Raw genomic sequence first — 22,235 nt, forward strand, 5'->3', positions numbered from 1 at the left:
CTGTGGGAGGGGTGGTACTGGGTGAGGGTCACACTGTGGGAGGGGTGGTACTGAGGGAGGTCACACTGTGGGAGGGGTGGTACTGAGAGAGGGTCACACTGTGGGGGGGTGGTACTGAGTGAGGGTCTCACTGTGGGAGGGTGGTACTGAGGGAGGGTCACACCGTGTGAGGGGTAGTACTGAGGGAGGTCACACTGTGGAAGGGGTGGTACTGAGGGAGGGTCACACTGTGGGAGGGGTGGTATTGCGGGAGAGTCACACTGTGGGAGGGTTGGTACTGAGGGAGGGTCACTGTGTGGGAAGGATGGTAGAGAGGAAGGGTCTCACTGTCGGAGGGGTGGTACTGTGGGAGAGTCACACTGTGGGATGGGTGGTACTGAGTGAGGGTCACACAGTGGGAGGGGTGGTACTGGGGGAGGGTCTCAATGTGGGAGGGGTGGTACTGAGGGAGAGTCACTGTGGGAGGGGTGGTACTGGGGGAGGGTCTCACTGTGGGAGGGGTGGTACAGAGGGAGGGTCTCACTGTGGGAGGGGTGGTACTGGGGGAGGGTCTCACTGTGGGAGGGGCTGTGATATAAATGGTCGCAAATCTACTTGAAGGAAAGTTGATGCTGCATTTCACACACAATGTTGAACACTTTATCTGGCTGTTATCAGTCTGTTGTGTGCAAAGAGCATGTCATTAACAAAACAGCTGAGTTACAGAACTAATTAATTGTCTGTGAAGCATTTTAGAGCCTCCCTGTGTCATCAGGTGCATACATAACTGAACTATATTTTAGTGGAGCAAGAGGCCACTCAAAACCTTCCCCCTCCACCTGTCCTGCCCTGTGCTTCCCGTGAGATAAGGTGCACTCAGACAACTCAAAGATGGAGCTCTGTAGCAAGCTGTTTTATCAGCTTGCGATCTGTTCAGCCAGTTCCTCATTCTCAATGATCCACGTTGAGCAATGCTCTAAGTTTAAAAGTCTCATTTCTGTTTTCAAACCCTCCTTCATTTCCCCTCTCCTATTCACTCAAAACATCCTCAGGATCACTTATCTGGTCACCATTCCATCACCTTGGAGACTCCAAATTTAGAATTCCGTCCCTAAATGTCTCCTTCTCTCAAATTATTCCTGCAGAACCTGTTCTAGTATCTCATTAGGTCCACACTGAAACACAGATGCAAAGCATCTGTGGAGTGAATGTTTCAGGCCTTGATGAATGTGTCTTGGTCCAAAACCTCCGTCTCGACGCTGCCCTGATCTGCTGAGCTCCTCCAACATTTTGTACGTGTTGCTCTGGATTTCCTGTATTGGCAGAATCTCGTGTTTATGACACGCAGTGATGCTCCTGTGATAAATTGTAGCTCGTAGCTGGTCCTTATTTTTTATTAGAGGTGCTGTTTCAGAAGAAATTGGTGTTACTTCCTTCTGCTTCTCTGTCCAGCCTAAAACTGACAGCGTCATTGTGTCTGGAGCAAATTCATGGCATTTTAACAGGAGAGAAAAAATTTTAAAAGGGATCCAGTTTTATTGGGAGTTAAATCTACAAAATGCAATGATCTGAATCACTCCGGACCGCAGTAGGAAAGGAAGATCACTGATAGGATATCAGTTTCCCCAGGCCTCACCAGTTTCTGTCCCTCCCTACCCCCAACTCAGTCTCTTCAGCCAAAGGCTAAGTCACTCCCAGTGGACACATGCCACTGGTGAGGAGAAGTCTGGAGTTCGGCTAACGGCCTGACCTCATTACCCAGCATCCCAGACCCTCAGTCCACCCCCATGGTTCAGTCTGGAGTCGGGTCAGTACCCTTCCCCTATCAATCACCCCACCTGTGAGGTGGGATTGGCCGTTTAGTTACTAAGTCCCCTTCTTCTCCACCTTCTTGAACAGGATGTTGTCGTATTCAGAACCCACACACCCACTGTCCCTCTGAGACGCCCTGTCTCCCGGTCTCCTTTGGCTGCCACCCTGTTTCGCTGTTTTTGGCACAGCGTAGTCATCAGTGTGTGGGTTGTACGGGTACTCGTGACCCCGTGGGTCACACTGCCGGCCCTGTACCTTCCACGCGTGACCCTTCACCTCCTCAGGGTAGTCATAGACCGAGGGGACATCTGACCCTTCCGGCTCATCATAGATGTGATCCTTCGGGAGCGGCAAAGCTGACTTCCCCTTCCTCCCAAAGCCAGAATCATCGATGGTGTCATAAAGTGGGTCCTCCCGTTTCTTGGGCAGGAAGGTGGAAAATGCCATTTCAGAAGTGGTGTCCTGTTGGTTAGACGACAGTCGGACAAGGGATGGGAGGCACAGATTCTGTGCGATGGCATCAAAGGGGATAGCATATTCTGATTCCACTGCATCCTTGCCTTCCTGCGTCTTCCTCCCAGTCGCCTTCTTGATGTTGGCCCGTGCATTGTGTTTGTGGATTACATCCCGTACCTCGGAGTAGGTTGACGGCATATCCAGGGGCTCAGGCTGGTTCACTTTGGCCCCGCTGTATATTGTCATGGAGTGCATTTGCTGGCCCTTTGCCCCTGACTTCCTGGGCATCGTGGAGGCTGACTTGGTGCCGGGGTCGGAGGATGACTCCAGCGACAAGCCCCTCAAGGGAGGGAGAGTAGCATTTAACATCTCATTCTTGAGCTTGGCTGACTGTTGGCCCTCATCGATCTCACTCAGTGTCCCCTCCTCCTCGTCCTCGTGTACAGGTCTGGAACTCAGAGGAGGGTCATTTTCCACATCACCAGACAACTGTTTCTCCTCCCTGAAGCCTTGCCTGACAATTTTGATGGCAGATTCAATAATCTGGAAAATTCCATTGGCCTGCCTGGTCTCAAACTCAAAGTTGCCTTCACCAGAAGCACATCGCCTTCCGGCCTCGAATGAAAACGTCACCTAAAAACGTAACAGAGAGATGACACATTTACAACAGTTGCAAAAAGGTATGTCTAACAGCTCTGTTGTGTTCCATGTTTACCCCACTGTTGCAGGTTGGTCACTGACTTCCTTACAGATAGAGGTTTCTGGGCCTGAAGAGGTGCTGATAAACAGAGCTACACGTTGCCCTCTATCCTGCCCCATTTGAACAACTCCTCAACACTGCTTGAAATCTCCAATTTCAACCTCTGGAGATTGAGTCCCTGATATGAGTCACTAAGGACAACTATTCCATCATTAAGGACCCTCTTCACTCAGTGTGTGCCCTCTCCTTATCCGCTACCATCATGGAGGTGGTACAGGAGCCCGAAGTCACTCACTCAATATTTCAGGAACATCTTCTTCCCCTCCACCATCAGATTTCCGAATGGACAATGAATCCGTGAACATACCTCACTGTTTATTTGTTCTCTTTTTGCACTAATTATTCAACTAAATTTATATATATATTTATATACAGTACTTATTGTAGTTTATAGATTTTCTATTATATATTGCAATGTTACTATTGCCGCAACAAATGCCAATAATATTAAATCTGATTCTGATTCTGAATCCAAAGGTTCCAAGCCCTGGAATCCGACTCCCCAAGTTCAGCCTGTTTAGTCCATTCATTGATTCTTTATCCTACTCTGTCAATGTTGTTTAACTTGTTGAATTATGTGATGCATTTAATATTTCAGTAATTTTTGAGTAATGATGTCAATATATAGTTTGATTAAGCATTCTTTCTTGTTTACACAATTCATTACGGTTATATGTAAAAGTACGTGACTGGTATACGTCATCACACCGCCAGGAGCCTCACGGAAAGAAACTAGGTGTTCTTGTACATCAGTCAATGAAAGCAAGCATGCAGGTACAGCAGGCAGTGAAGAAAGCTAATGGCATGCTGGCCTTTATGACAAGAGGAGTTGAGTATAGGAGTAAAGAGGTCCTTCTGCAGTTGTACAGGGCCCTGGTGAGACCCCACCTGGAGTATTGTGTGCAGTCTTGGTCTCCAAATTTGAGGAAGGACAGTCTTGCTATTGAGGGAGGGCAGCGTAGGTTCACGAGGTTAATTCCCGGAATGGCAGGACTGTCATATGTTGTAAGATTGGAGCGACTGGGCTTGTATACACTGGAATTTAGAAGGATGAGAGGGGATCTGATTGAAACATATAAGATTATTAAGGGATTGGACATGCTGGAGGCAGGAAGCATGTTCCCACTGATGGGTGAGTCCAGAACTAGAGGCCACAGTTTAAGAATAAGGGGTCGGCCATTCAGAACAGAGATGCGGAAAAACTTTTTCACCCAGAGAGTGGTGGACATGTGGAATGCTCTGCCCCAGAAGGCAGTGGAGGCCAAGTCTCTGGATGCATTCAAGAGAGAGTTAGATAGAGCTCTTATAGATAGCGGGGTCAAGGGATATGGGGTGAGGGCAGGAGCGGGGTACTGATTGTGTATGATCAGCCATGATCACAGTGAATGGCAGTGCTGGCTAGAAGGGCCGAATGGCCTACTCCTGAACCTACTGTCTATTGTCTATAACCTCCTCTTACTGTTACTCCCTCAGGAACCCACAGCCACACTAGAAATGCACGTCCATCCAGCCATCCCAACACCAAACCTCTGGGCCCCCACCCGTGGTTTTTCAGAGGTCAGACCTCGGCCAGCCACAAACTTGAATATCCGAAGTCAAGGTCAGTCCTACGAGTCTTCTCTGCCCCACTCAGTGCTCTGTGCCTGGCAAACAAAGTGTAGGACCTCTGATGTTCGGGCTACTGGTGCTTTCTTGTCTGTGTTCGGGAGGGACATTCTGTGAAATGTCGGACTTCAGGTTCCCGGAGTGGCATTCACAGTGAGCTTACGGGCATGTTCCTCCTTGCTTACTCTGCCCCCCAGATCCTACCACATTGGGGCTACAGAGGTGTAATAGGACAACTCCTGACACCCCAAATCCATCACGACTTCCAGCACAGTCAGTGTGGAGTTCACTGCGCGTGCATCCCCTGGGCCTTCCAGCTTCTTCCCACATCCCAACAATGAGTGGGTTGGTGGTTAACTGTCAAATTGTAATTGGCCCCAATCTGGTGGTGGCAGGGGAATTAGGGTGGAGTTAATTGGCAAATTGTAAATAGCCCCAATCTGGTGGCAGGGGAATTAGGGTGGAGTTAATTGGCAAATTGTAAATAGCCCCAATCTGGTGGCAGGGGAATTAGGGTGGAGTTAATTGGCAAATTGTAAATAGCCCCAATCTGGTGGCAGGGGAATTAGGGTGGAGTTAATTGGCAAATTGTAAATAGCCCCAATCTGGTGGCAGGGGAATTAGGGTGGAGTTAATTGGCAAATTGTAAATAGCCCCAATCTGGTGGCAGGGGAATTAGGGTGGAGTTAATTGGCAAATTGTAAATAGCCCCAATCTGGTGGCAGGGGAATTAGGGTGGAGTTAATTGGCAAATTGTAAATAGCCCCAATCTGGTGGCAGGGGAATTAGGGTGGAGTTAATTGGCAAATTGTAAATAGCCCCAATCTGGTGGCAGGGGAATTAGGGTGGAGTTAATTGGCAAATTGTATATAGCCCCAATCTGGTGGCAGGGGAATTAGGGTGGAGTTAATTGGCAAATTGTAAATAGCCCCAATCTGGTGGCAGGGGAATTAGGGTGGAGTTAATTGGCAAATTGTAAATAGCCCCAATCTGGTGGCAGGGGAATTAGGGTGGAGTTAATTGGCAAATTGTAAATAGCCCCAATCTGGTGGCAGGGGAATTAGGGTGGAGTTAATTGGCAAATTGTAAATAGCCCCAATCTGATGGCAGGGGAATTAGAGTGGAGTTAATTGGCAAATTGTAAATAGCCCCAATCTGGTGGCAGGGGAATTAGGGTGGAGTTAATTGGCAAATTGTAAATAGCCCCAATCTGGTGGCAGGGGAATTAGGGTGGAGTTAATTGGCAAATTGTAAATAGCCCCAATCTGGTGGCAGGGGAATTAGGGTGGAGTTAATTGGCAAATTGTAAATAGCCCCAATCTGATGGCAGGGGAATTAGAGTGGAGTTAATTGGCAAATTGTAAATAGCCCCAATCTGGTGGCAGGGGAATTGGGGTGGAGTTAATTGGCAAATTGTAAATAGCCCCAATCTGGTGGCAGGGGAATTAGGGTGTGTTAGTGGGTTTGTTAGGGGGAATAAATTTCAGAGAAATGCAGGAGATCCAGATTAGTCTGAGCACTAACATGGAACGGATGGGCTATGTGAGAAGGAAATATGTGTCCTGCGTCTGTTCCTTCCCAATTTGAGGAGGTTTGATAGAGGTATACAAAATTACAAGGGGTATAGATAGTACAGGGGCAAGTAGGCTTTTTCCGCTGTGGTTGCCTTCTGAAAATCTAAGTAAGTGACATCCATGACCTCTCCTTTGTCCACCCTGCTTGTTACAGCCTTGAAGAATTCTAACAGATCTGTCAGGCAAGATTTCCCCAGACAGAAACCATGCTGACTTTGACTTATTTTATCATTAGTCTCCAAGTACCCGAAACCTCATCATTAATAATAGACTCCAACAGTTTCCCAACCACTCAGGTTAGGCTAGCTGGCCTATAATTTCCTCCCTTTTGTTTTCCTCCCTTCTTAAAGAGTGGAGTGACATTTACAATTTTCCAATCCTGTGGGACCATGCCAGAAGAGTATTATCAATACTCTTCAGAGATTGTCTGCCTGGTGTCGGTGGTCACATAACCAGGACTTGTGATCTGCACCGGCTGCTCATACGACCATCCACCACCTGCTCCCATGGCTTCACGTGACCCTAATCGGGGTGCTACACCTTGCCCAAGGGTGACCTGCAGGTTAGCGGAGGGAAGAAGTGCCTTACACCTTTTGTAGAGACATATCTCCACCCTGCCTCCCAACCACTCTTAATAACCCTCTATTTTTCTATCATCCATGTGCCTATTTAAGCATTTCTTAAATACCCCTAATGTATCTGCCTCCACCACCACATTTGGCGAGGTGATCCATGCATCCACCTCTCTCTGTGTAAAAACAACTTACTTCGTACATCCTCCTATACTTTACTCAAATGACTTTAAAGTTATGCCCCTCATATTAGTCATTTCTAGCCTGAGGGAAAGTCATTGGTTAGACACCTGATAAATACCTCTTATCATCCTGTACACCTTTATCAAGTCACATCTCATCCTCCTTTTTTTCCAAAGCGAAAAGCTTTGGCTCACTCAAAGGATGTACTCTCTAATCCTGGTAAATCTCCTCTGCACTTGGAACCCTTGTGGGCTGCCCCCAGCTCATGTTTGGCCTGTGGTGATCATTGACATAAGCAAGGCATTTCACTGTATGTTTCAAAAATCTGTTGTACCTGTGACAAACAAAGCTAATCTAGAAAGCAGAAATATCTACAATGTTCAATGATTTTCACCCGGCCATGTGGGATTGCACAGACACATTTCTGAGCCAAGATTTTCACTGTTTACTAAGTGTCTGGGGCGATGGAAGTGATGCATGGAGCCTTTACACGATAGCTTGCAGGAAGAATCTCCAGTCTCTGGCTTTGCAAAGTGTGTGGGCTCTCTTCTCAAAAGCGACCTCACTAGGAACGGACTCTCCTGATCCTTTAGAACCATCGAACACACATAAATTGTCCACAGATGGCACCAGGAACAGAGGGTCTGAACTCAGGACCACTTCAAACATCCACCCACTAGATTGCAAGAATAAATCAGCAAAGAATCTCGAAACGCTGTTGGGATAATTGGATTTGATCTTCAAGTACCACGATAAGCATGTGGCTCTATCCACCAGCCTGTGCTGATTGGTAAGTCTAACAAATTCATGCATGCTTTAGAATAATAGCTTTGCTTGTTTTCTGATGAGCACCTGGAAGTGAATTAAAACCTACAATTTGAGCAGCCATTATAAACATTCTCAGGTTTCTAGTATAATTAAAACTCCTGAACTGAATTGCAACCTTGAAATTTAACTCATTAAGACTGTTCTTCTGAAAATCAAAACACTTTTAACACAGATGTCTCATTCTCCCTGACAGATCAGATTTGCTTAGATCAGGAAAATGTCTTATTGGTATAAAATACTTAACGCAGGACCTTTACTGTCCTACACATGAGAACCCCTGTTCTGAATTTCAGATTGTTAGAGCTAGCTCCAGCTGGCTCTGTCCCTCATCATTCAGAAAGAGCATGGCTGACTCTCTATTCGATTAGTGTTATTTATCAGAGGAATATCAAAGTCTGCAGTGAACTGCATTGTTTGTATCAGCATCCAACACAGTCTGAGAGCATGCTGGGAGCAGTCCACAAACACCACCATGTTTCTGGTGCGACATGATTATATCTTGGGGCATCAGATTTCAGAGTTCAATTCCAACGCCATCTCCAGGGAGTTTGTACATCCTTTTGGTGGAAAGCGTGGGTTTTCTCTGGGAGCTCCAGCTTCCTCCCACAGTCCAAAGATGTACCAGTTGTTAGGTTAGTTGGTCACTATAAATTGTCCCATGCTTAGGCTAGGGTTAAATAGGGGGTTGTTAGGTGTCGCAGCACAAAGGGCTGGAAGGGCCTATTCTACACTTTATCTCTAAAGTAGCATGCCAACAACTTACTCCATTTTTGGAATGAGGGAGGAAACTCACCTAGTCACATATCCTCATAGACGGTGGCAGGAATTGAACCCCATTCATCAGCACTGTCAAACATTACACTAACCACTTTGCTACCATACCACCCTATACTTTAGTTCTTCTCCCACTTCCTCTTCAATTCCCTCGGGGTCAAGTAACTACCATCTCACGCTCAGCAATGACATATGACCACATCTCCAGGTGAGGGGTTACCAAAGCTTTAGCACTCTTTAAATGGAGAAATTCCTCCTTATTGGTTCCATGTGACGTGTCACCAATCTGCTCACCGTTCTCTCTGGTTCCTGATTCTCCACCCTCCGTGTCTACTCCATCAGTCCCATCCTGAACAGTCTGTGTGTCGATGACATTCGACATCCAAACCACACTGGGAGATCAATCGGCAAGGGAGGTATGTGGAACGGGTCCCACAACTGCCAAATGCACTGCCGTCATCTGGGTATCTCACCAACAGCTGGCCTGTATTGTTCCTTCCCACCCTTCTTTGTTACTAAGCAAGGCCATGCTTACCTTGTCTCGCCCAAAGCGTCTCAGGAATCTGTACGGCCAGGTGTAGAGAACCTCACCAGATTTCAGGTCCTTGAGCTCCAGACTGTCTTCCTCTACAGCAAGCAGAAACATGCCCTGCAGGTGGCATCTCTCTGCTGCCTCCGTTTTCCTCACAGTCACCCGGAACTCAGTCACTGCACAACACACAAAAGCAGACAATCAGGGGCACGCTCCTCACGCCTGGTGCTGCGGAGGGGAATTCATTGTCAGTGTGTTACAGAGGTAGTGCTGGTCTTTCTGATACTAGAGGGGATGATTTCAGGTGAGAGGGGTAATTTCAAAGGAGATGTATGGGGAAAAGAGTGGTGGACATTGGTGACTATTCTGCTGGGGATGGTATTAGAGGCAAGTAGAACAGAAGGGCATAATTTTAAGGTCATTGAATCAAATTACGGGGGGGGTTGAGATGTCAGAGGTATGTTCTTTACATGGAGAGTGTGGAATGCAGAGATCGTCTAGCCAAGGGTGGAGATAGAGTCAGATACATTAGGGACATTAACAAACTCTTAGGTAGGCACATGGATGATAGAAAAATGGAGGACTATGTGAGACGGCAGGGTTAAATTGATCTTCAATAGCTTGAAAGGCCAGACAACCGTGTGGCATTGTTCTGTGTCCAAAGTGTTTAAAAAGCTCATAGACAGGCAGATGGATATGCAGACAATCGAGGGACTGGACATTATATAGGTAGAGGGGACTCATTTGGTTAGGTGCTTAATTACTAATTGTTTAGCAAAACATTGTGGGCTGAATGGCCTCTTCGTGAGCTGTACTGTTTTACATTCCATCATTGAGATATTAAAGTCATGGCCCAATTAATCTCTGCTTACTGATCAGCGAATGATCCCATTACGGGTTAGAGCTGCACGTAGCCCAGACTGAGAATACAGAGGAAGGTGTCTTTTGTTGTGTGTTGCTGATGACACAAGACCAAATGGGGAATTGAAGAGGATGCCACGGACAAGAAGCCCCTGGGCGACAATGTGGCAAGAGGGACACGGTGAGGAAAAGTGAGATTGCTAAGTGTTGAGAGTATTGAGGATTGTTGATGCCCAAAAGAATCCGCACATTTCTTCTGGAGAACACTAAGATACCAGCAGTGAGAGAGGGCAATGGTATGTTGGCCTCTATTTTATAGCAACTTGGTAAAACCATAAGATATGGGAGCAGAATTGGACCATCCAACCCAATAAGTCTTATTTATTATCCCTCTCAACCCCATTCTCCTGCCTTCTCCCCATAACCTTTGATGCCCTGACTAATCAAGAATCTACCAGCCTCTGCTTTAAATATACTCAATGACTTGGCCGTCAGAGCCACCCATGGCTGAGGGAGACAGTGGGATATTCTGTACAGTTTAAGGGTGTGGAGGCTCGATCAATGATCAATATATTTCTGGATATGAGAGGAATTAGGAGAATAGAACAGATCAATGGTGCGTACAGAGAATATGAATCATGGATGGTGGAGCGGGTGATGGACCTGGTTCTCGTCAATCGGAAAAAGAATCATGTTTATTATCACTGGTACATGTTGTGAAATTTGTTTTGTGGTACAGTGCAATGCATTAAAATTACTAGAAGTTACAATAAAGAATGTGAAAAGCAAATAATTGGGGTGAAAAGAAAGGGAAAATGCTGAGGTAGTGTTCATGGGTTCATTGTTCAATCAGAACTCTAATGGCAGAGGGGAAGAAGCTGTCCCTGAGACACTAAGTGAGTACTTCAGGAGAACCTCCAGCCCGTGGGTAGCACTGAGAAGGGGTGGGAGGGGGGGGGAATGCCTGGAATGCTTTTCTTCCAAAGGCTCTTCTAGCCAATGGATGTGTAAAACCCCACACCCCTTCAAGGTGGGAGATTTTTTCAGAATCCCGGACGGTATGTAGACCCAAGCGACAATGAAACCAAACGATCCGGTTCACTGTTTCACAGATACATGGCAGAGTTGGATTTGCTGTGTTTTCCAGGCTCACACCAGTAAGGGGCTTTGGTGGGTACCAAGACTGCAAATGGTTTTTAAGTTCAAGTTTATTATCATTCAACCATACACATGTAACATGTATATGGCCAAATGAAACATCATTCCTCTAGGGCCAAGGTACATAGAGGAACGAACCAGCAACATACAGTCAGAAACAGTCCTGGGCTGTGCTGCCTGGGTTTCCTCCTACAGTCCCAAAGACCTACCGGTTAATAGGTTACTTGGTCATTGTAAATTGTCCTGTCATTGAGCTAGGGTTAAATTGGGGGTTGCAGGATCGAAGGGCCTACCCCTTGCTGGATCTCAATAAGTAAAGAAAGATTAGCACGTCCCAAGGTGACGGCCTGAAGATTGACAGGTTGATATAAAGTACGAAGTGAATGGTTATGTTCGATATAAAAAAAACACTACTTTTTCACATTTCACTTTACATTAAATGTTTTCAGACATTAAATATGTATTGTTCCTTTATCAGAAATAAGATCAGGAGTATGGGTATCTGGAGAGGGTGAAGGAGCTGGTCGTGTCCATTCTGGGGCAGCTCATTCACCTTTGGTCCTCACCGGACACTCAGCTCTCACCTGTGGCTGGAAGAAGCTGTTTGCATGTGACAGCGGCCACACCCCAGTAGACTTCCTCAACAAGCAGGCTAAACCAGCTGGGGGTAGCTGGCAGCTTTATACCCCGGTGGGATAGGGACATGCCTGCCTCAGCATGCAGAGCTAGCTCCAGTGGGCTGGGCAGATGAGATCCAGGGAGGGCCGTACTGTAGCACCCCACAGAGGGCAAAGGGCATGACAAGGCACTGAAAACGTCATGGTCAGTATTGCAAACAAGGAAGACCCCAGTTGGTGACAACTATTCATACCACTGGACCCCGATCAAGGGAATAGAAATGCCCCAGTGCAAAGGCTTCTCCACTTTATAAACTCTCCTGTTATTGCCAGACATGACGGAGAAGCAACACGAAATAAGATTGTTCTTGGGTTTATTGCTGTTAAACCAGAGAGATATTGTTTAAAGTGAAATTGGTTACATTGGAATAGCAGAGTGGAATGTGAAAACAATGAGTGTGCTCGGGAGCTCTGGGGCTGGAGTGAGGTGAACACATTGAAGGTAGGTTCCCTCCTCAGGCATGAGAGAGCAGAGCAAATGGGCAGATGGAGGCTCCAGCATATAATGGAATATGAGCATAGAGACAGAGCTGACAGCAGCAGCAGTCGGAGAATCAGATCCAAGTTGATATGTGTGTGTTTAAATAAACATTTTTGCACAGTACTGTAGTAACTTTATGTATTGCACTATACCGCTGCCTCAAACTAAACATATTTTATGACATATGTGAGTGATGATAGATCTGATTCTGATATGGGCCTCTATTGTGGACTGAGAGTGGGAAGGGGGCAGAGAAAGGGGAATCATGGTTGGGAAAAGAGAAAGGGAGAGGGGAGGGAGTGGGAAGCACCAGAGAAACATTCTTTAATGATCAATAAACCAGTTGTTTGGAATCAATTGACCTTGCCTGGTGTCTCAGGGCTGGGTGTGTCTCCATCGCATCTTCGCCTACACCAATAACACTTTCTCTGCCACCAGTCCAACACCCCTCCTGTAACACTCCACTCTTGCCATTCCAAAAGTCCTTTACTCCACCAGATTTACAAATTCACTCTCTGCTCCACACTTACAAAGACTATGCAAAATGTTGGGCATAGAGAGAGAGAGAGAGTGTGTGTGTGTGTGTGTGTGTGTGTGTGTGTGTGTGTGTGTGTGTGTGTGGGGGGGGGGGTGAGTGAGTGAGACCACCCTCCTCTATAGCTGTGCAACCTACAGCTGTCACATCAAGTCCTTGGAGTGCTTCCACATAAGCTGCCTCCAGCGCATCCTGGGAATTACCTGGCGTGAGCGGGTGCCTCACACTGAAACACTTGTAAAGACCAACTGCAGAAGTATTAAGGCCATGATCACCCAGTGTCAGTTGCAGTGACTGGGGCACATGATATGATGCCCCCATGTCGGCTACCCTGCAGTGTGTTATACGGCCAGCTACATCATGGTCGATGCTCAGCTGGAGGGCCGAAGAAGCGCTATAAGGATCAGATGAAGAATGCTTTAAGGAAGTGCAAGATCAGACCTGAGGACCTGGAGGATGTTGCTGCTGCCCGTAACACTTGGCAACAGCTGTGTAGGGATGGGGTTTGTATTCTGGAGATGGAAAGAACAACCAGAAGACAGCAGAAGAGAGCCAGGAGAAATGCAGCCGTGGTTGTCATCACTACAATAGAACTTGTGGGTCCAGGATAGGACTGTACAGTCATCAAAGATCTCATCGTTAAAGGAGTGGACGTAGTCATCGGATTTCAATGGACCACCAAGGATGTATGTATATATGGCTAGGCTCTGTAAGACTACTGAACTCCCGGACATCACATATGAAACTATGGTAACATTATTCAGTTTACTTTTTAACTTGTGTCATAATTGCATCTTTTATTTGTTAATTTATTTGTGGTAACATTACTTTATGTGTTGTGTGTGTGAGTTACATGTACTGTGTTGTGCACCTTGATCTGAAGGAACATTGTTTCAGTTGGTGGTATACCTATGTACAGTTAAGTGACAATGAACTGAACTTGAATTTGAATAATTAGCATAGCTCATTTAACTCTCCGTGTGCCTCACAAGACACAGAGGAAACTTCTGCCCTTCTGTGAAAGCAGAATTGTTGGAAATACTCAGCAGGTTAGGCATCAGCCATGGGAAGTGGAATAGAGTTACCCTTTAATCTGAAGCACTTGCTGTTTCTCATTCTGCAGATGCTGCCTGACCAGCATCAGCAGTTTCCTGGCATTTACTCAGACCTACCTGATGTCCATAAGGTATAGGAGCAGGATTAGGCCATCTGGCCCATTGAGTCTGCTCCACCATTCAATCATGGCTGATATCTTTTTTCCTCCTCCTCACCCCCAGTTCCCAGCCTTCTCCCAGTAACCTTTGATGCCAATCAGGAACCTATCAATCTCTGTCTTAAGTACACCCAACAGCCTGACCTCCACAGCTGCATGTGGCAACGAATTCCACAAATTCACCACACTTTGGCTAAAGAAATTTCTCCACATCTCTGTTTTGAAAGGGCACCCCTCTATCCTCTATGAGGCTGGGCCCTCTTGTCCTAGACTCTCCCAACATGGGAAACATCCTTTCCACATCTACTCTGTCCAGGCTTTTCAACATTTGAAAGTTTTCAATAAGAACCCCCCCCCCCCACTTCATTCTTCTGAATTCCAGCGACTTCAGACCCAATGCCATTAAACGTTCCTCATATGATAACCCTTTCATTCCTGGAATAATCTTTGTGAACCTCCTCTGGACCCTCTCCAATGCCAGCACATCTTCTCTAAGATGAGGGGCCCAAAACTGTTCACAACACTCAAGGTGAGGCCTCACCAGTGTTTCAGCATCACATCCTGCTCTTGTATTTTAGACCTCTTGAAATGTATGCTAACATGGCATTTGCCTTCCTCACCATTGACTCAGTTTGCAAATTAACCTTTAGGGTGTTCTGCACAAGGACTCCCAAGTCCCTTTGCATCTCAAAATTTTGGATTTTCTCCCCGTTTAGAAAATAGTCCAAACATTTATTTCTACCACCAAAGTTCATGACCAAGCATTTTCCAACATTGTATTTCATTTGCCACTTTCTTGCCCATTCTCCTATTTGTCTATGTCCTTTTGCATCCTATCTGTTTCTTCAACACTACTGCCCCTCCACCGTACATCTGCAAACTTGGTAGCAAAGTCATCTATTCCATCATCAAAGTCATTTATAAGCAGCATAAAAAGAAATGGTCCCAACACCGACCCCTGTGGTACACCACTAGTCACTGGTAGCTAACCAGAAAAGGATCCTTTTATTCCCACTTGCTTCCTCCTACCAATCAGCCAATGCTCTAACCATGTTAGTAACTGTCCTGCAATACCATGGGCTCTTAACTTGGTAAGCAGCCTCATGTGTGGCATCTTGTCAAAGGCCTTCTCAAAGTCCAAGTATAAACATCCACTGCATTCCCTTTATCTATCTTACTTGTAATCTCCTCAAAGAATTCCAACAGGTTATGAAGGAAACCATACTGACTTTGTACTATCTTGTCCTGTGTCACCAAGTACGCCATCACCTCATTCTTAACAATTGACTCCAACATCATCCCAACTACTGAGGTCAGGACAACTGGTCTATGATTTCCTTTCTTAAAGAGTGGAGTAACATTTGCAATTTTCCAGTCCTATGACATCATGCCAGAGTCCAATGATTTTTGAAAGATCATTTCGAATGCCACCACAATCTCTAACGCTACCTCTTTCAGAACCCAGGGTGAAGCTCCTCTGGTCCGGGTGACTTACGTACCTTTAGGTCTTCAGCTTTTTGAGCACCTTCTCTCTTGTAACAGTAACGGCACCCACTTCTCTTCCTTCACGCACCAAAAAATCAGACATACTGCTAGTGTCTTCCACAGTGAAGACTGAGGCAAGATACTCATTTAGTTCATCAGCCATCTCCTTCTCCCCTGTTATTATTTCTCCTGCCTCATTTTCTCGTGGTCCTATATCCACCCTCATTTCTCTTTTATTTTTAACATACTTGAAAAATCTTTTACTATCCACTTTGATATTATTTGCTTTCATATTTCATATTCATATTTCATATTTTCTCTTTGAATGATTTTTTTAGTTTCTCTCTGTAGGTTTTTAAAAACTTTTGAGTCCTCTATCTTTCCACTGATTTTTACTTTGTTGGATGCACTTTCTTTAGCTTTTACAATTGCTTTGACTTCCCCTGTCAGCCACGGTTGTACTATTTTACCATTGAGTATTTCTTCATTTTTGGAATACATATATCCTGCAGCTTCCTCATTTTTCCCAGAAATGCATGTTATTGCTGCTCTGTTGACATCCCTGCCAGCAGCTCCTTCCAATTTACTTTGGCCAACTCCTCTCTCATACCACTGTAACTTCCTTTACCCTACTGAAATACTGTTACGTCTGACTTTACTTTCTCCCTATCAAGTTTCAAGCTGAACTCAATCACACTGTGATCACTGGTTCCTAAGGGTTCTTTTTCCATCAGCTCCCTAATCGCATCCGGTTCATTACATAACACCCAATCCAGTACAGCTGATCCCTAGTAGGCTCAACAACAAACTGCTCTAAAAAGCCATCTCTTAGGCATTCAACAAACTCACTCTCTTGAGATCCATTACCAACTTAATTTTCCCAATCGACCTGCATGTTAAAATCTCTCTACTACCATGACATTGACCTTTTGACACGCCTTTTCTATTTTCTGTTGTAACCTGTGGTCCACCTCCCGGCCATGTAATCTGTCATTGTCCTTCTCCCCACATCTCCTTTGTACACTTCCACCTGTGCTCCACCTCAACTGCAGGCATCCAACACTCTTCAAGCCTCTACATCTGTTCTCAGAACATGAGGCTTTGCCTTTGACGTGTTCTTAGCAGGATTTCTTTATGCTGTTGTGCTGGAAAATCTCCAGCCTGTACCTGTTCTCTAAACTGCCTAAAAGTAAACTTAGCAAGTTGGAGGTAAAAATCTTTGGCATGGTGTTTGTTGTGACAAACTAACAACCTTTTATCAGATAAGGTTATCAGAGAAGTTTTTCTTGAAGAGCAATTGAGGCTACTGAATAACTGCAACAGTGGTTTCTGTCTGTCAATTTTCCATTCTCAAGCAGCAGTGGCAGCGTATCACACCCACCACTCACTTCACTGCAAGAGCTCACAACACTGTCACTTCTTGTAATTGGATCGGAAAGAAAAGTTTAAAACTGACTTGTTATAAAAAAAAGAGAGCTGCATTTCCACAGTAGCTTTCAGAAACTCTGGACATCCCAATGCTCTTTACATTGAAAGGTATATAAACACGAGATTCTGCAGATGTTGGAAATCCAAAGTAACATACACTTCAGTGGTTGGTAAGTTGATGGAGAAGATCCTGAGAGGCAGGATTTATGAACATTTGGAGAGGCATAATATGATTAGGAATAGTCAGCATGGCTTTGTCAAAGGCAGGTTTGTGCCTTACGAGCCTGATTGAACTTTTTAAGGATGCGACTAAACACATTGATGAAGGTAGAGCAGTAAATATAGTGTATATGGATTTCAACAAGGCATTTGACAAGGTACCCCATGCAAGGCTTATTGAGAAAGTAAGGAGGCATGGGATCCAAGGGGTCATTGTTTTGTGGTTGCAGACGGGTCATATTGTCTGAACAATGTCGAGTTAGGTAAGGGAGTAATGCAAAGAGACCTAGGAGTCCTAGTTCACCAGTCAATGAAGGTGAATGAGCAAGTGCAACAGGCAGTGAAGAGGGCAAATGGAATGTTGGCCTTTGTTACAAGGGGAATTGAGTACAAGAGCAAGGATGTCCTTTTGCATTTGTACAGTGCCCTGGTGAAACCACACCTGGAATATTGTGTACAGTTTTGGTCTCCAGGTTTAAGGAAGGACATTCTGGCAATTGAGGAAGTGCAGCGTAGATTCACTAGGTTGATTCCTGGGATGGCAGGGCTGTCTTACGCAGAGAGATTGGGGGGATTGGGCTTGTACACGCTGGAATTGAGGAGATTGAGAGGGGATCTGATTGAAACGTTTAAGATAATTAAAGGATTTGATAGCATTGAGGCAGGAAATATGTTCCAGATGTTGGGAGAGTCCAGTACCAGAGGGCATGGATTGAGAATAAGAGGTCAGTTATTTAAAACAGAGTTGAGGAAGAGCTTCTTCTCCCAGAGAGTTGTGGAGGTGTGGAATGCACTGCCTCGGAAGACGGTGGAGGCCAATTCTCTGGATGCTTTCAAGAAGGAGCTGGATAGATATCTGATGGATAGGGGAATCAAGGGATATGGGGACAAGGCAGGGACTGGGTATTGATAGTGAATGATCAGCCATGATCTCAGAATGGCGGTGCAGACTGGAGGGGCCGAATGGTCTACTTCTGCACCTATTGTCTATTGACTATATTCTTCATGGAGGATGGTGACCAGTGGTGTGCCTCAGGAATCTGTTCTGGGACCCCTTCTCTTTGTGAGTTTTATAAATGACCTGGATCAGGAAGTGGAAGGATGGGTTAGTAAATCTGCTGATGACACAAAGGTTGGAGGTGTTGTGGATAGTGTGGAGGGCTGTCAGAGGTTACAGAGGGACATTGATAGGATGCAAAACTGGGCTGAGAAGTGGCAGATGGAGTTCAACCCAAATAAGTATGAGGTGGTTCATTTTGGTAGGTCAAATATGATGGCAGAATATAATATTAATGGTAAGATTCTTGTCAGTGTGGAGGATCAGAGGGATCTTGGGCTCCAAGTTCATAGATCCCTCTGCGCAGGTGGACTCTGTGGTTAAGAAGGCATACAGTGCATTGGCCTTCATCAATCGTGGGATTGAGTTTAGCAGCCGAGAGGTAATGTTGCAGCTATGTAGGACCCTGGTCAGACCCCACTTGGAGTACAGTGCTCAGTTCTGCTCCCCTCACTACAGGAAGGATGTGGAAGCCTTAGAAAGGATGCAGATGAGATTTACAAGAATATTGCCTGGATTGGGGAACATGTCTTAGGAGAATAGGTTAAGTGAACCTATTCCCTTTTTCCCTTGGAGCGGTGGAAGATGAGAGATGACCTGATAGAGGTGTATAAGATGATGAGAGGCATTGATCGAGTGGATAGTCAGAGGCTTTTTCCCACAGCTGAAATGGCTAACACGAGAGGGCACAGTTTTAAGGTGATTGGAAGTAAGTACAGAGGAGATGTCAGGGGTATGTTTTTTATGGAGAGAGTGGTGAGTGCGTGGAATGGGCTGCCGGCGACGGTGGTGGAGGTGGATACGATAGAGTCTCTGAAGAGACTTTTGGATAGGTACATGGAGCTTAGGAAAATAGAGGGCTATGGGTAACCCTAGGTAATTTTTAAGGTTAGAACATGTTCGGCACAACTTTCTGGGCTGAAGGGCCTGGATTGTGTTGTAGGTTTTCTATGTTTCTAAAATGCTGGAGGAATACAGCAGATCAGGCGGCATCTATGGAGGGGAATTAAGGATTGACGTTTTGAGCTGAAACCCTTCATCAGAGTCAGAAAAAAAAGGGGAGAAAGCCAGATCAAGAAGGTGTGGGAGGGGAGAAGTACAAGCTGACAGGTGATAGGTAAGGCCAGGTGAGGGGGAAGGTGAGTGGGTGGAAATCGGGGGGGGGGGGGGTCCAGTGAGAATCTTTCTCTCTGTCTTTCCATGTATCTCTCTCTCTCTTTCTCTCTATCTGTTTCTTTGTCTTGCCTTCTTTCTATCTTTGTCTCTGTCTCTCTCCTTCTCTCTGTGTCTCTCTCTCACTGTCACACTCATTCCCTTGTTGTCTCTGTCTTTCTGTGCGTGTCTCAATCTGTCTTTTAATGTCAATCTTGCCTTATTTCTATCTTAGTCTCTGTCTGTTTCTCTCCTCTTCTCTCCATCTCACCTCTCGCTCACTCTCTCTCTCTCTTTGACTCTCTCTCGCTCTCTCCCTCTCCCAGCTCTCTGTATTTTTCTCCCTTCATCATCCAGTTTCAGAGCAGTCATATATCCATCTTTCCCTGAGTGATCCCAGATGATATTCTTTATCTCATGGACATCAAGTGGATATCAGTCCTGTAACTGGTTACTGACATTCTTCTTTGTAAAACTATTAGTCAGCATGTTTTCCATTATGTCCAAACCAAATGTCCTGAACTCCCCATGCTTGTTTCTCCCATCATTCCTGCAGCTTTCACCGGGGACTGGAATCAATTCCCAGCAAGAACGACTGATGTGGATGTCGCAGATGCAGACTCCAATCTCATCGTTTTCACTTTAGACAAGCTTATATTGATCCAAAGCTCTCCAGATGAAAAAAATGCACACTGGTATATACATCCTGAGTCACATACAGATTAAAGCAGCCATCAGACACAGTTGCGCAGTCACAGCACAGGTAAACACGTCCAGGGCAGGTATATCAGGGGTTAAAACTCCCTCTAGCACACACGAGATGCTGGAAGAACTCAGCATCAATATCGACTGTTTATTCCTCTCCATGGATGCTGCCTGAGCAACTGCATTTTGTGTGTGTTCCTGAGGATTTCCAGCATCTACAGAATCTCTTGTGTTTTAAACTCCCTCTACACTGTTCAATCACATGTTTTCAGGTCAGGCGCAGTTGGTAAGACACAGTAAAGTTGCAAAGCCTCTTGTGTTTCAAGTTTAATCTGTGTTGTTCTGTCAGACACTCTCAGGGCTGGTACATCACTGGTGTGAGAGACAGCAGTGCTCCTTTTAAACCTCCCACAAGAACAATAAGTGGTGGGACTTACACAATTACGGGGTTATCCACTTCCTGACTGCATTGGCAGTTGTCAATTATACAAGGATTGATGGCAAGGCATGTCAAGACAGGAAGTGGCTTACCAACTCAAGACGTAAATGACATTGGCAGTTCTATACTCGCTTTCCATTCCTGGCCTGACTCAGGAAGGGTATCAGCGGGATCATTTAACTCACCCTGACTTTCTCATCATTACTGGGACAAAAGTTTAATCAGGAACCTTCTATATTATTGGTAAATTATGTTAATTTTTAATGTCTTGTCCCATACTTCTGCCGCAAAGCAAGAAATTTTTCAACATACGTCAGAGGTAATAAACCTGCTTTTGATGATTTGTCCCACTGGTAACGTAGGCGTTGGGGAGGCTGTGTTTATGCACAGTAAGCTGCCACAAGCAAAAATCAGCAGATTGTGAGGTCTATTTTTTTAACTCAGTACTTTGCTCATCCACTCTCTCTCTAAGAAAAGACAAGAATAACCGAGTTCAGAGAAGCAGAGAGCAGGAGGTGGACATTTAAACCAAAGGTCTTTGCAATTTCACAGCATTCCATGATCATCACTTGTCTGAGAGCCCCCTCTCTCTCTCTCTCTCTCTCTCTCTCTCTCTCTCTCTCTCTCTCTCTCTCTCTCTCTCTCTCTCTCTCTCTCTCTCTCTCTCACTCACTCACTCACTCACTCACTCACTCACTCACTCACTCACTCACTCACTCACTCACTCACTCACTCACTCACTCACTCACTCACTCACTCACTCACTCACACACACACACACACTCTGCTGCACCTATTGTTCTGCTCTTTGCCTCTGGAATTAATGTGATGGGGAAGTTCTGCTCTCTGCCTTTGATGGGCTCATTTTGAAACCTCAGTGCACAGGAAGGATACTTGTCTCTGTGTGTTCTTTCAAAGAGGAAGTATGCAAGATTTTATCACAATACAATAAAGCATGACAAGCTCACTCTCATAGCAAGAGCAGGCATCTCAGAAAATTAAGTCTTTGAGATAATGTGAAACCAGTTGAACTTTGGGACCAGCAGAGGTCCTTTGTTATAAATCAATTGTTCGGACCAGGGCAAAGAAAGGTTGAATTGCCTTTACGTTAATGGAGATCATGGGGTTACTCTGGTACTGAGGTCAATGACTGAACTTATAGTCTTTCAGTTCAGATGATCTTGACATTATCTCATACATTCAGTGCAAATCTCAATTAGCCCTAAGGGCCTTTCTCACCATTGTTCAAAGGGACCGTCTCCCCAGTGGGACAAAGGGCCTGTCCCCCATCAGCAAAGGGACCATCTCCCCCATGGGATGAAGGAGTTGGATGAAGGGACTATGTTTCCATTGGTCAAAAAGTCTTGTCACCCCATTGCTCAAAGGGCTGTTCCCCCATTGGCCAAAGCAACTACCTCCCCATTGGCTGTAGGGCCATTTCCCCATGTGACCCTCCCTCAGAACTGCCCTTCCCACAGTACCATAGTGATTGAAAGAGCTCAGGCCTTTGACAAGGTTCTGCACGGAAGGTTAGTTAGGAAGGTTAATTGTTAGGTATTAATATTGAAGTAGTAAAATGGATTCAACAGTGGCTGGATGGAAGATGCCAGAGAGTAGTGGTGGATAACTGTTTGTCAGGTTGGAGGCCAGTGACTAGTGGTGTACCTCAGGGATCTGTATTGGGTCCAATGTTGTTTGTCATATACGTTAATGATCTGGATGATGCGGTGGTAAATTGGATTAGTAAATA

The 22,235-nt window shown here is 45.5% G+C and overlaps 1 protein-coding gene across 1 annotated transcript in view; it reads right to left on the reverse strand.

Moving 5' to 3' along the window:
- Positions 1–1,517: 1,517 nt before the first annotated feature.
- The window catches only part of LOC132379845 (docking protein 2-like), a 75,523-nt gene continuing 54,805 nt past the window's right edge, over positions 1,518–22,235 (reverse strand). The window contains exons 4-5 of the mRNA XM_059948472.1: positions 9,079–9,251; positions 1,518–2,880 (exon numbers count right to left, since the gene is read on the reverse strand). Coding sequence (XP_059804455.1) covers positions 1,846–2,880; positions 9,079–9,251 — 1,208 coding nt within the window. The 3' untranslated portion in view covers positions 1,518–1,845. The remainder of the gene's footprint in view (positions 2,881–9,078; positions 9,252–22,235) is intronic.

The sequence above is a fragment of the Hypanus sabinus genome, chromosome 1 (assembly GCF_030144855.1).
Source record: "Hypanus sabinus isolate sHypSab1 chromosome 1, sHypSab1.hap1, whole genome shotgun sequence".
Taxonomy (NCBI): Eukaryota; Metazoa; Chordata; class Chondrichthyes; order Myliobatiformes; family Dasyatidae; genus Hypanus; species Hypanus sabinus.